The sequence below is a fragment of the Sorex fumeus genome, unplaced genomic scaffold, assembly GCF_029834395.1.
Source record: "Sorex fumeus unplaced genomic scaffold, SorFum_2.1 ptg000063l, whole genome shotgun sequence".
Lineage (NCBI taxonomy): Eukaryota > Metazoa > Chordata > Mammalia > Eulipotyphla > Soricidae > Sorex > Sorex fumeus.
The window spans coordinates 44,584,455-44,597,935 of NW_026606120.1; the positions used below are offsets into that span (position 1 = coordinate 44,584,455).

The 13,481-nt window shown below is 48.6% G+C and overlaps 1 protein-coding gene across 5 annotated transcripts in view; it reads right to left on the reverse strand.

Annotated features, from left to right (window-relative positions):
- Nucleotides 1-13,481, reverse strand: part of RAP1GAP2 (RAP1 GTPase activating protein 2) — a 255,702-nt gene that overhangs the window by 113,532 nt on the left and 128,689 nt on the right. For all 5 annotated transcript variants that reach the window (XR_008794265.1, XM_056127861.1, XM_056127863.1 and 2 more), the window contains one exon: nucleotides 8,634-8,718. Coding sequence is in view for 4 of the 5 variants with exons in the window: in XM_056127861.1 (XP_055983836.1) it covers nucleotides 8,634-8,718 (85 nt within the window). In the remaining variant the exon portion in view is untranslated. The remainder of the gene's footprint in view (nucleotides 1-8,633; nucleotides 8,719-13,481) is intronic.

The following is a 13,481-nucleotide window of genomic DNA, read 5'->3' on the forward strand; positions in this document are numbered from 1 at the left end:
AATACTAGGCAGCTGTAAGGAACAATGAAATCATGCAACTTGCTGCACTGGATAGAACTGGAAGATATGTAAAATGAAGGATAAACACAGTACAATATTACTTACGTGGTATTTAGAGTAACTGGATGAATAAATGCAATGGTTTAAAGAGGGGATGTCTAGATCGCCCTTGACCCCAAAGTACAAGGAGGAGAAAGAAAGAAGCAGAGTGAAGAGGAAGGGGAGAAGAGACAGATGAGTAGCAATGGGGGCAGGGGTCCAGGGATTCGGCTACACCGGTGGTGTTAAGAATTGATAGAGCTAAATATCCAAATCACAGAATCAACAACATTGAAATCACGGGGTACAAACTTTAATAAACAAACTTAAAAGGTACCTGCCAAGATAGCAGCCTAGGGCTGGGCCTGGGGCTTGGGGGTAGGAAAGGGAATCTGGGAACACTAGTGAAGGGAAGTTGACACTTGGTGACAGGATTAATGATGGAACATTGTCAAAAACCCAGCTATGAATAACTGTGTAACTCGACGCTTTTATAAGATAAAATCTATAAAGAAAAATGACATAATTAAAATAACATAAAATTCTCTGCCAGTAAGAGGAATTAGATAGTAAACTTCTGATGAAAACAGAAAGATCCAAAAATGCATTTCTAAGCCAACCTTGAGACATTTCATATTGCTCGACTATCAAAAGTCTCAGTTTGATCTCCAAATTCTTTATAAGAATGCTGGTCTCTCAGTTCCAACCTTCTCTCTGGGACAGCCTTGGCCTGTGACCTCTGGCAGGCTCAAAGCAGCTGACCACATAATTGGGGACGTGATCCGGAAGGAGGTTCCCGCTTCACAGATCCCCCCGCCGAGATCTCTGTGAGTTTTTTGGGTCGGATCTTTGGGTTTGAGTCCTTTTTACATCCCTCATTGTCATCCCCTTATCAGGCAGGATTTCGGGGTTAATACACAGGAAGGGCCAATCACACAAAATACAACTTCAGTTCTTGTTCACTGAACAGAGAGGCAGTCAGCACCAGAATAGCAGGCAAAAAGCTAGGAGTGTCCTGAATGGAAACTATATTAACAAAAAAGTAATGTTCCTCCTTCCCAACTTTCCCTTAGGGTCTAAGTGATGCTTGTTCCTCTGCAGGAATAAAATAATGATGAAACACCTCTGCAGCCGTGATATGTGCCTCTAAGTGACAAACATGCATCAGTTCAATTCATCCTCACTACAACTGCAGGAGACAAGTGCTTTTGTATCCCAAATCTACCAAAGAGGAAACTGAAGCATAGAGGAGTCAACCAGACAGGAAGTGGGAAAGCCTCAAACCCAGCAGCCTGATGCCAAACAAGTAGTTTCCAAAACTACTTACTACTCAACCTCAAAATCGCTTTTTCATCTTAGGAGGAAAAACTATAAAGACTCAAAGGTACAGTGAGTGGTTGGAGAGGTGGGGGTGGAAGACACTGAGATAATGGTGGAAAGAAGTGAACGCTTCGGTGGAGGATGTGGTGTCAGAAAACTGCATGCATGGAACCCTTTCATGAACAGTATTGTAAATCAGATATATCCCACCCTTAAATAAAAGATGGTGGAGTTTGGGGCTGGAGCAATAGCACAGCGGGTAGGGCGTTTGCCTTGCACGCAGCCAACCCGGGTTCGATTCCCAGCATCCCATATGGTCCCCCCGAGCACCGCCAGGAGTGATCCCTGAGTGCAAAGCCAGGAGTAACCCCTGAGCACCGCCGGGTGTGACCCGAAAAGCAAAAAAAAAAAAAAAAAAAAAAAAAGATGGTGGGGGCAAGGCCAGGTCAAAGAAACTAGATTAGCCTCTGAAAAGGGAGAAATTATGAGGCCTTGTCTTGACAGCTGGGAATAAATGGTTCAAGGCTCAGAAAGCCTGGATGCCCAGTCCATAGTCTATAGTTTCAGTTCTGTTGGCAATTTCTAGGGGCCCCCCTCTGAGGCCTCCAGTTCAGAAGGCCAGCAGCTCAAGGCTATGTGGGACTTTCATGGTCAGTATCTCCAGGTCCCTGTAAGAAGTCTAGACTATATATTCTTAAGGGCAAGGATAACAATGTCATCCTCAGCACCATAGTTGACATCAGTATCACAAACAATTATCGAGCATCTACTATGTACTAAGTACCCCTCTGGCTCTCTCATTACATGACACACCCATTCTTCCAGATGGTCAGTGTCTCTGTTTTACAGGTAAAAATGTGAGTGGTCAGAGGTCTAAGTACCGTGCTGTACTGAGTGGAACAAAGCAGCCAGGAGTGATGGTTCGGCCAGCACAGGCTTCAGAGTTACACAGCCAGACTTGAGTCCAAATCCTGGCACTGCACTCACCAGCTGCAGGACTTTGAGCAAATTCCTTAACCTCTTCCAACAATTTCAATCAAAGATGCCAGAAGTAATTTGCTTCGAATGTCAGCTCCAAATGGCTGACAGGATCTGCCTGCCATCTTTGTGAGAGAGGACTGTGAGACCACATCTAACCTCAGGGGAAAGAGAGCAGTGACCAACGGCTAATATCTGCCAGAAGAGCAGCGGGTGAAGCCACCACAGAGTAAGCGTCCAATGCTGGCAATCCCTGAGGGACAGAATCACTATGGCTTGTACAGACTACTATACAAATATATGGTTCACTTATATGGTCAGTGAATTTTTGACCAAGGCACCAAAGCAACTCCAGGGGATAGAAAATTCAAGTATTGAATATCTATATGGAAATAAATGGACCTAGACAATAGGCCATTTATGTACCTTATAGCCTGCCATGCACAATTAAATTAGACTGGGTAGGATCTTAAACCTACTACTATAAAACTTTTTTAAAAATCACTGAAAAAAATCTTTGTTAAAAGAAGTAAACAGAGACTTCTTAGGAACTAGGAAACTAGAGACATAAGATGAAAAAAAGAAACCACAAATTAGACATCATCAAAAGTTTTGCAACTAAAGGCATTGTTAGAAAAAAGAATGGCCTTGTATCCAGATTATGCAAAGAATACCTATAAGAGGCAACCCAATTTTGTTTGTTTATTTTTGAACCACACCTGGCAATGCTCAGAGCTTACTCCTGACTCTGTGCTCAGAGATCAGTCCTGGTGGGACTTAGGCGAAAATATATGGTGCAAGAACCAAGCAGATACTTTCAAGGCAAGTGCCTTACCTGCCGTAGTGCTTGCTCTCTGCCGTAATACTCTCTAGCCCTGATAATCTGATTTTAAAGTGGGAAGAAGGGAAAAGGAATGTATAAGAATTGTCAAAAAAAGCTATGAAAAGCATAACTATTATTAGTCCTGAGAAAAGTAGATGTTGAAACCACAAAAAAATATCCTTCCTACCCATTCAAGTGGCTAAAGTTGAAATCCTGACAATAGCAAATGCTGGTGAGGATGTGAAGATGAAGCTGTGGAATGGTCAGAACTTTCTGAGTACCACCAGGCTAAATGTGAAACCAGATGGCAATTTATTAAGAAGTCTGGCATTTTCATATAAAGTCAAACATTCACCTGCCCTTTTTCCCATTCTGAAAAATAAAAATGTGTGTCCAAAAGGAAAATAAAGCAAAGTTTACACCAGGATGGCCCTGGCATTTGGCTCTTCTATTACAGCCAAAACTGAAAATGCCCCAACGTGTATTCATTGGAAAATAACTAATGTGGCATATTCATGCAGTAACAAGAAACAGAAAGTGCTGATACACTCAGCAACAGGGACAACTCACATGCTGGCTGAGCTGGACACTGAGGGGGTATATACAACCAGATTTCCTTTATTTATTTATATTGGGGGACTCACATCCAGCTGTGTGCTCAGGAGCCATTCCCAATAGTGCTGGGGATCAAACCTGGCACTGACACATGCAAAGCATGTGCTCCGGCCCTTTGATCCATCTCCACACATGTGATTCCTTACATTAAGTTCTCAATCAATGCTACCTGAACCAATATGTAAATATGTATACAGATATATACTGCATAAATTCTACAACAGGTCAAACTATAGTGAAAAAAATCATCAGAACTCTTTCTGGAGAGAGCAGTGGAATTAACTAGGAAAGGGCCTGGAGACCTTTCTGGAACTTATAGGACATAGATACATCCTAAATCCAAATCACCATATGGGTTGCACAGGTGTATCCATTAATAAAAGTAGATGGTTAAGATTTATACATTTTAATGTATGTAAATTTTTTAAAACCTGGTTACACCTAAAGTAATTTGCAAGAAGTATAAGTCAGCTGGCCTTTATGATGACAAATTCAGGGACAACACACCTACGTGCAGGAGAGCACACGGGAGGGCCAGATTCATGCAGGTGATACAAAAGGTCTCTATGTTCCTACGACTTCAAAGTACATGTCCAGGCAGCCCTTCCTCGCCTCTGGCTGTGTAGAATGCAAGTGCTCAGGGTTGTGGCTCCCAAGGAGATGGTGTCTGGACAAGTGACATGATGGGAGTCTGGAGAGACAGAGAGGTATCTCCCCGGGTCCTCAAAGTGTCAACAAAGAATCAGTTACGCCTCCTGCCTCAATGTTTGAGGGCACCAGAGGGAGATAACAAACATTTGATTTGCCTCTTGTGTTCCCTTCCAGGGCTTTCTCAAAGAAGGGGAAATCTACCTCCCTACTGACGTCCTCGGGTCATTCCTGTCTATAGCCAAGAAGTCTCCCTATGTCCTTTCCACAGAGCCTCCCCACCTCATGGGAGAGATAGCACAGGCCTAGGCCATGCTGCGGCAGGAAAGGGCAGCCTGGGGAGCAAGTGTGGCTGCTGAGCTGGAGTGAGGAAGAAGGCACCCAATATAACTGCCCCACGGGAAGGACGGAGGGAAGACTCCTCCCCTCTCCACTCGCTTCTGGCACCTGAAGACTCCCACCAGCCTCAGACGGTTTCAGAGATGGTGGTGAGGGCTGAAGAGCAGCATTCCAAAGGAGCAGAGTAAGAACAAACTTCACTTCCAGTTCTGTCCTCTATGGAACCAAGAGCTCAACTCTCCTGGGAAGAAAAAGGGATCTGGAGGGCAAGGGGGTGCCCACAAGAGTACCAAAAGAGATGGAGATGGCTAAAGGAGGCTCATCCCAAGTCACCCCAGTCAATCCAGGTATGACGGGGTCCCAGAGACCAGTGTGATGCTTCCGAGCAAATTCCAGCTTCATCCCTTTCAAAGAAACACTGACTGGGCTTGCAGACAACTGGGTGGGTCATTCTAACCCCAACCACCTAACTTCTCGAAACTCAGAAAGGCTATTATCTCAGGGCAGTCCCGGGCAGAAGAGATCAGGGTGACGCAGTCAAGGGTCCTCCAATCTTCCACCTCTCCCTGTGAAGCGTCCTCAGTCTTTTGCACCCCACTGAGAAGGCACACGCCACTCTGGAGTTTGTCACATGCAGAGCCATCTGGTTCGTTCTGCTCAGTAAAGGTCCCTGCTGTATGTCTTTAAGGGGTATGACTGTGGCCTCAGTCTGACCCCCCATGAAACCTGCTGGGGAACCAGGCAGGTAGGCACACATGTGCGTGCGCCCGCGCGCGCGCGCGTGCGCACGCGCACACACACACACACACACACACACACACACAGAGTTAGGCCTCCCTAAATGCGTGTTGATTCTTTGGAGCATGAAAACCAGATCACAAAAAACATGGGCCTGAAACAACCCACAGAATTCCCAGCGAGTCATTCCCAAACCCCTCTCCCAGCCCACCCTGCACCAGGCCCAGTTCTCATTCAGGCTGAGATCTGGGCTGTCATTCAGCCCATCTGCTCAGCAGTTCTTTGGTTGCTTTTTCTCAGCTTCATATTAGTGAGGTGGTGGGGGGGGTAATTTTCTTCAAAAACACAAATGGCAGAGAGAGGTGTGGGAGGGGGAGTCAGGCCTCCCAGTGGAACCCAACTCACCTTCCCTGGGATCTGGGTGAGGCATATGCATGTCCAGGCCTCCAGCTTACCAGAAAGGAACTAGACAACCTTCCCTGTTGTCTAGTTCTCTGACCCAAACTAATCAACTTAGGGGTATGGCTAACCCCTGCCTCAAGCCTACATTGCCGAGGGAAACAGAGGAGGCCTCAGCCACTACCTAGATGTTGGGGTGTGGGGGAAAGAGAACTCAGAAATCCTCCAGAGACCCTGAAGAGTCCAGCCTTGGGACATTTCCAGAGCTTTTCTTTTTTCAGCCAGAATTTGCAGCCAGAATGTGCAAGTGACCCACTGGCAATGTTGTAACAAGTATATTCCCTTTCAGGAGTGGTGCCTGAGATCTGCATTTCTAAGGAGCTTGCAAATGATGCAGGTGCCTCGGCCTAACTCTAAGAGGCAGCATTTGGAACACTCCACTCTACTGCACCTTAGCCTAAGTCCTCTTGAACTCTCAGAACTCAGTTAAGACATCATTTCCAATGGGCACTGGTGGAGGGATGGGTATTCGATCACTGTATAGCTGAAACCCAAGCACAAAAATTTCTAAATCTACAACTGTACCTCATGGTGTTTCACTAATAAAAATTTTAAAAAAAGACATCATTTCCTCAGAGAAGCCCATTGTGACCTTACTTACATACACACACACACACACACACACACACACACACACAACCTTACACTGTTTCTGAGCTATATACTATGAAATATCCATCACACCTAATTGCCCAACTCTTTCTCGAATTGTTTTTCCAACTTCTGTCTCCCTGACTAGACAGCCACCTCCTAAACAACAGGGTCTCTAATACCAATATTCACTACTACCTCCCCAGCACTCAGCACTGAGCCTGGCACGTGGTCTGCACTGGGAGTGGAAAGCTGTTGGTTTTGCTCCCCCTACATCTGTTCCCCCTTCTCAGAGTAGCGCCTTGATCTTCCCCTGAGGAGCTGTCCTGGTCCCACAGCCTTCCATCCTTCTGGTCACAGTGATTGGCTCAGAGACAGACACATGAACTAGGAGAGGCCTGTGAACTTCCTCCCAGGAAATTCTGTTAGAACCAATGAGCAAGATAGTTTTCTTTCCCAGGGAGTGACTTAGTAGATAGGAAGGATCTGCCACAGTCACAAAGTAGGAAACAAAACAGAGGAGAGATGGGGACGATTCCATGGGCGTGGCCATGCCTGGAGTCATTGTTGCCATTACAAAAGCAATAGATCCCCTTTTATGCTTAGGCCAAAGTGTGTTAGGTTTCTGTCGCCTGTGAACATGAGTCTTGACTAGCAGAATGGAGCCAAACACCGGCTTGAATGAATTAAATGAGCATGTGAGTCAGGAAAGCCTGCCAGGAGACTCCTAGGAGACTCGAGTCATCCCTACAGACTCCTGCCATGCACAAGCACAGAGACACGCAGGTCACACCCAATTTTACATACCAAGAGGCTGAAACTCAGGATGGAGACATGCCTCTCAGCATTGCCTCCGCCATCCAGCACATGACTCGCTTGGGTCCCAGCCCTGGGATGAGGCTAACGAAGATGGTCTGACTTTCAGTGAAACCTAGGTAACTCCCACTTTGGCCTTATTCCTAATCCAACCAGGATAGGTGCCAGTTCCAACTCATGATCCCTGCACAGCACAAAGCACACAGCTCAATCCAGGATGATAAAAGGGAAAGTGCTTTTGCTACTTCCTATCAGCGTATCCCTTTGAAATGAATTAAGTCAGAGAAGAGAGTGTCACGGGGACAACAGGGATGATGTGAATCACCTCAGAGAAGTCCCATCTGATGATATGGGAGGTAGGTGACTCCTTTAGAGTCTTTCTTCGTCGGGGGTGGGGGGAGGGGGGAGGGTGGTGTGGCAGACACTGCTCTCCAGACAGGAACACTGGCTGAGCCAAAAGTCCTCCCTGAGGACCAGCTCCAGGAGCAATTGAAAGAGATGAAGAGGGAGAGCGCCCTCCAAGAAAGGTGGACCCCATGGCTCCTTTCTAGGATAAGAGTGTCCTGGGACGGGCTCTCTCACAAAAGACTTATTCCGTGAAGTGCTGATACGACTTCGTGATTTTCAGAAGTTACAGGGCAACTCTACCTCAGGAACTGGGGCAATGAGGTAGACACTTCAGTCACTGACGGTCCCATCCCACAGAATTCCTCCCTCCTACCCCCAATTCGAGCCACCCTTCTGGGGCCAGAGCAACAGTACAGAGGGTAGGGCATTTGCCTTGCACATGGCTGAACCGGGTTCGATCCCCGGCATCCTATATGGTCCCCCAAGCACCGCCAAGAGTAATTCCTGAGTGCAGACCCAGGAGTAACCCCTGAGCATCACTGGGTGTGACCCAAAAAGCAAAAAAAAAAAAAAAAAATAGAAAGAAAGAAAGAAAGAAAGAAAGAAAGAAAGAAAGAAAGAAAACACAAGCCACCCTTCTGAGCAGTAACCCCTTAAGGTTCACCATTACATTTTGAGTCTCCCCCCTTATTTCTGTCTGGGCCCTGGTTCCAAAACCTCCAGCTTCACAAGGTCCCTCACCAGTTTCCACGCTTCCTGCCAACAACCCCTTTAGAGCCCCAGGCTATTTCCTCGTGCCACTTGGCACCTCCCGGCGCCACAGTCACACTGGCCTCCAGGCTAGCAGGCTCAGGGGCATGCTGCCAGCTGGGCCTGGAGACTCCCTCCCCAGTTCTTCGCCCAACTCCCTGCAACTTACCTTCATGGTGGGAGGCGCGGTGAGAGGAGGGGACAGCGGCCGGTCCGGGAGGGTTACGTCTGAGCTGTTGGCCAGCTCCTGCTTCCTATGAACAGACAAGAGCACACAGAGAGGTGAGGGAGGGCTGTGGGCTTCAAAACACACCCAACACACTGGGCAAAACTAGGTTTCCATGGCTTGGATGTCCTGATAATCTGTGTTGTTTTGTTTGGGGGCCACACTTGGCAGTTCTTAGGGCTTACTCCTGGCTTTCTGGTCAGGGATCATTCCTGGATGGGCTCGGGGGACCTTACAGGGTGCCGGGGACCGCACCTGGTTGAGCACGTTCCAAAGCAAATTCCCTACCCACTGTGCTATCACTCTGGCCCTGTCCTAAAAATCTAATGCCAAGTGTGGGCACTGTGCCACCAGCCTCAACATCATCCAGTAACTTGTTAGAAACGCAGATTCTCAAGCATAAACCTGCAAGTCCAGTGATGGGGCCCAGGCACCTGAGTTCTAACAACCTGCCTAAAGGCTGAGGACCAGCAGAAGAAAGCAAAGAGGACTGGGGCTGGGTGGGAAGGAGAGAGGGGTGAGGTGTGCAGATCTTCCTCCCTGAGGCTCCCCTGTGCATATGGACACACAGACATTCACTCAAACACATCACACACACCACATATATCACACACCACATTCACACACACCATACATACACTCACACACACACTGACATACACTACACACTCACATGACACATAAGTGTGCGGGCTGACCTCAGCAGGACAGGGTTGCCTGCTGTGTAAGCAGCAGGTAAAACTTATTTTAGTCCATGTGGGCTAGGACCATGAAGAGGCTGCTAAACAGAGTTGTGTCACCATGACAACATGATTGCAACAAGTTAGCAGCTCTCACACACTCCCCACTTCCATCTGGCCCTCACAGGTGACCAGGGAGGGCTGGCTTGCAGTCCTGTCACCAGGCAGAACTTGGCAGGGGGGTAAGTGTTCCCATCAATGCTTACACAACAGGGCCAGCTGGGCAGAACCTGGGGAGCTGCCTGCACCAGGGGCTCTGGTGTCCTGGAGTGCCTGGCATACAAGGGTAAAAGAACAGTATTTGGTGCCAAAAAGATTGGCTGAGCCATCAAGTCCCCCAACTCCAACTAGTTCCTTCTCCTGCATCCCACCCATCCATCCACGCATCCAGAGCAGTCAGTCAGGCCAACACCTGCTCCTGCTCAAATGATCAAAGAAACCCAGTGTCACCTTAAGGGAATGTCTCCATATGTCTTTCTAGCCCGTGTTTCTCTTCCATTGGTGGTGATAGACTATGTCCTCTCTCGACCCCCCAATCCTTCTTCAGGAACCAGCTCCACAATGCAGCCCTGCAACCTTCACAGGAAGTGAAGGGCCACTATACCACCCAGTCCTGGAACCTCTCAGTCCAGACAGAGGAAAACTAGGCTAGCCCCACCCCAGGTCCCTGTGGGACCGTGCCTATACCTCCCCACCACACACACACACACACACACACACACACACACACACACACCTACCTCCCTGCCCTGGAGACTGTGGGCACATGGGACTGGCCCTACCCAGTCCCTGCCCCTTTCTGCTTCTCCATCTACCTTCCTCCCTCCTCCTAGTGCTAGCATCACTCTGATGGCTGGGGAGGAATCAGTCCCCTTCCTCCCAATCTCCCAATGCACTCTGCCACCCTCTATCAGAGTCGCGGGGCTGAGACTCAGCACATACGCTGTGCATACTCATTCACACAGAATGCACAGCACGCCTGCAGCCCGAGGCCCCCAGCCTCCCCTTCTGCTTACCACCCAATTCTTCATCAATGTGGGGTCCACGTGGCTGGGTCCAGCCCTCTCCCAACAGCCACTTTCCTCCTGTGCCTGACAGCCATGATGGGACAAAGGGAATGGGGAAAAAACCAGGAATAGGAGTGGCAGAGATAGCGTAGTGGGTAGAGCACCTGCCTTAAACCTCATAAGGTCTCCCAAGCACCACCAGGAGTGATGTCTGAATGCAGTCAGGAGTAGCCCTGAGTGCCAGTGAATGTCATAAAAAAAAATAGGGGAGCCCCTCCCTGAGGTGAGAAGCAAGACACCTGGGGTCCTGGGAAGGGTGTGCAGGGAGAGGAAGAAGACAAGCCTGCACCCCAAGCTTAGAGCTTCAAAAACTGGGGGTCAGGACCTCCTGTGGGGCCACATAACTTTTTCAAGTGTGTTTTACAATGGTTTTTTTATGACTTCTTATCAGTAAATGTTTAACACCTAACACACCTATTTTGTATACCTATATATCCAGCCACATGTAAAACTTTCTGAGGTGAAAAAGGATCGTGAGTGGGAATGTTTAAGAAGCCCTGGGCTAGGCCCAAGAGATGGTCCAGGGTCTAAAGAAGTGGCTTTGCATGCAAATGACCCCAGTTCAATCTCCATCATTATTGTCCTCCAGAGACTGCTGGTGAGCAAAATAGAACAGCGGGGCTCTCCAGAAACACAAGCCAAGAGGGGAGGCTGTGACAATATAGGCTGACAATGACAGTTGGAAATGATCACCCTGGACAAGAACTGAGTGTTGAGCAGGGCAAGGGATATACATGATAACCTTTCAGTTAAAAAAAACAAAAGAGGGGCAGATGGAGTTATTGTCCATCAAGGATCCCCCTCAAGCCTTTGAGCTGAGCCCTGCCCCTGTGCCTGTCTGTGGGCCTGTTGCCGGCCTGTTTCCTGGCAGTTGTGAAAGCTCCAGGGACCAGGCCCAGGAAGAGGGAGGCCTCTCCAGTGGGAGCAGGGGGCATCTCCCTTTCAGAAGTATTTAAATATTTCCCCACTATGCATGGAGCCTGGAAATGCTGGAAGTAGCACCAGATTCCTGCTTCCCCCAGGGCTCTGTCCAGGCCCCAGTTGGATGGCAGGGAGGCAGAAGGCATGACCACCATCCTCCCAACAACCAGATCTCAGAGCATGAATAGGTTTTAGAATCCTCAATTCTAACACTGCCTTGGACCCAAGGGGCTCCTTGTGGGAAACAGAACCCCCACTTGGGGGCCCACTGAACCCCCCACCCAGCCCTCCTGTCAGCCCAAAGCACATATTCAAAAGCTAAATGCCTGGGGTTGGAGAGATAGTAGAGGGGTAAAGGCACTTGCCTTGCATATGACTCCCCTTGTGGCCCTGAATAACATACAATTCCTCAGGCACTGCCAGGAGTAACCTCAGCAACAATAGGTGTGGTCCAAAAAGAAAAACAAAAATAAACCATCAGTTAAAAATAAAAGCTATTGCTTATTACAGGTTGAACTGTGTCCCAAAAGGCACAGTGAGGTCATAAGTTCCAATCTCTATGGACCTTACTTGGAAACAGGTCCTTTGCTGGTGCAATCAAGTCCAGAGATCATTGGGATGGCCCCTGGGCTCCATAGACATTTGTAAGAGAAGGCGGTCACAGGACAACAGAAGCAGAGACTGGAGTAACACAGCAGGACACCAGGGGACATCAAGGATCACTGGGCATGGCCGGAAATTAGAAAAGCAGGAATGTTTTCCCTGCAGACCCCAGAAGGATGGTGACGTTGCCTGTCAGTGGCGTGGTTGGAACTGCAACTCCCAGAACTGGGACAATCAACATCTATCTCTTTAAGCTGCTGGGGTTTGTGGCTCCTGGTTACAGCAGCCAATGGAAAAGATTAAAATCCCCAAGTCCCAGGGTCCGGCCTTGACTTTGTAACTGGAGGAGCAAAACCAAGGCAGACAAAATCCCTGCTTCAGATTCCTCAATCCTGCTAATGTCAGCCCAATTTCATCCTGCCCCGGCACTACTGAGTGACACTGTGACAGTGTGTGTGTGTGTGTGTGTGTGTGTGTGTGTGTGTGTGTGTGTGTGCTCACACGCACGCGCTCCCATACATGCCACCTCCCAAGGACAGTGGGTTGGCTGAGCCATGGCTGGTGCTGAGATAATCTGAGTATACCAAATGCTTAGTACAATCCTGGGGCAAACACATCCCACATGAGTAGGTGAAAGTAATGTGACTTTCTCACAGGGCAAGCCTGAAGCTGCCCTAACTATGAAAAGCAAAAGGCAAATGATTGGCAGAGGAGGCAACCTTACTATTGTTTATAATAACATCCTTACCACCCGAAGTGATGCTGATGCGTCATGTACAGAAATTGAAAACTGTCCCTCTGACCAACTCGCCAAGTGCTGACACATGGACTAAGGACATGGTGTCCTCGACCCACACAGGCACCCACGAGAGGAGGGGCTGGTGATGGGCAGGCAGGGAAAGGAAGGCAGAGAGAAGGCCACGGAGGGAGATCATCCCCTCAGCCACACAGGAAGGTGGTTAAAAGCAGGGGAGAGCGGCAGCTCAAGTGAGACTCTCCAAGCAAGAGTCAGGGAGGGAGGGAGGGAGGGAGGGAGGGAGGGAGAAGGGAGGGAGGGAGAGTGCCTGCCACACATCTTTCTTTCTTTCTTTCTTTCTTTCTTTCTTTCTTTCTTTCTTTCTTTCTTCATACATAAAAGTAAGCCTCTCCAATCATGGGACCCCCAGCCCCCTCTCCCCACAGCCTGGCACTGACCTTCCCCACTCTGGAAAACTGTCCCCAGAAGCACAGAGTAGCTGAAGAGGTTGGGAGAGGCCCTAGCTGGCTTTAATCAAATGCGCTTCTCCAAAGAAATGATCGGCATAGCTTGAAGCAGAAGCAGATGATTTGAGGGAATGGTTCATGCAGATGGAATTGTCCATGGGGATCTGGACATACCATCAAGGGAGGGTCCTATGTATAGTGCCCCGGCCTCCAGAGCCCTCATCACCCCTTCAGACAGCTCTGTCTCCCATCCTTTA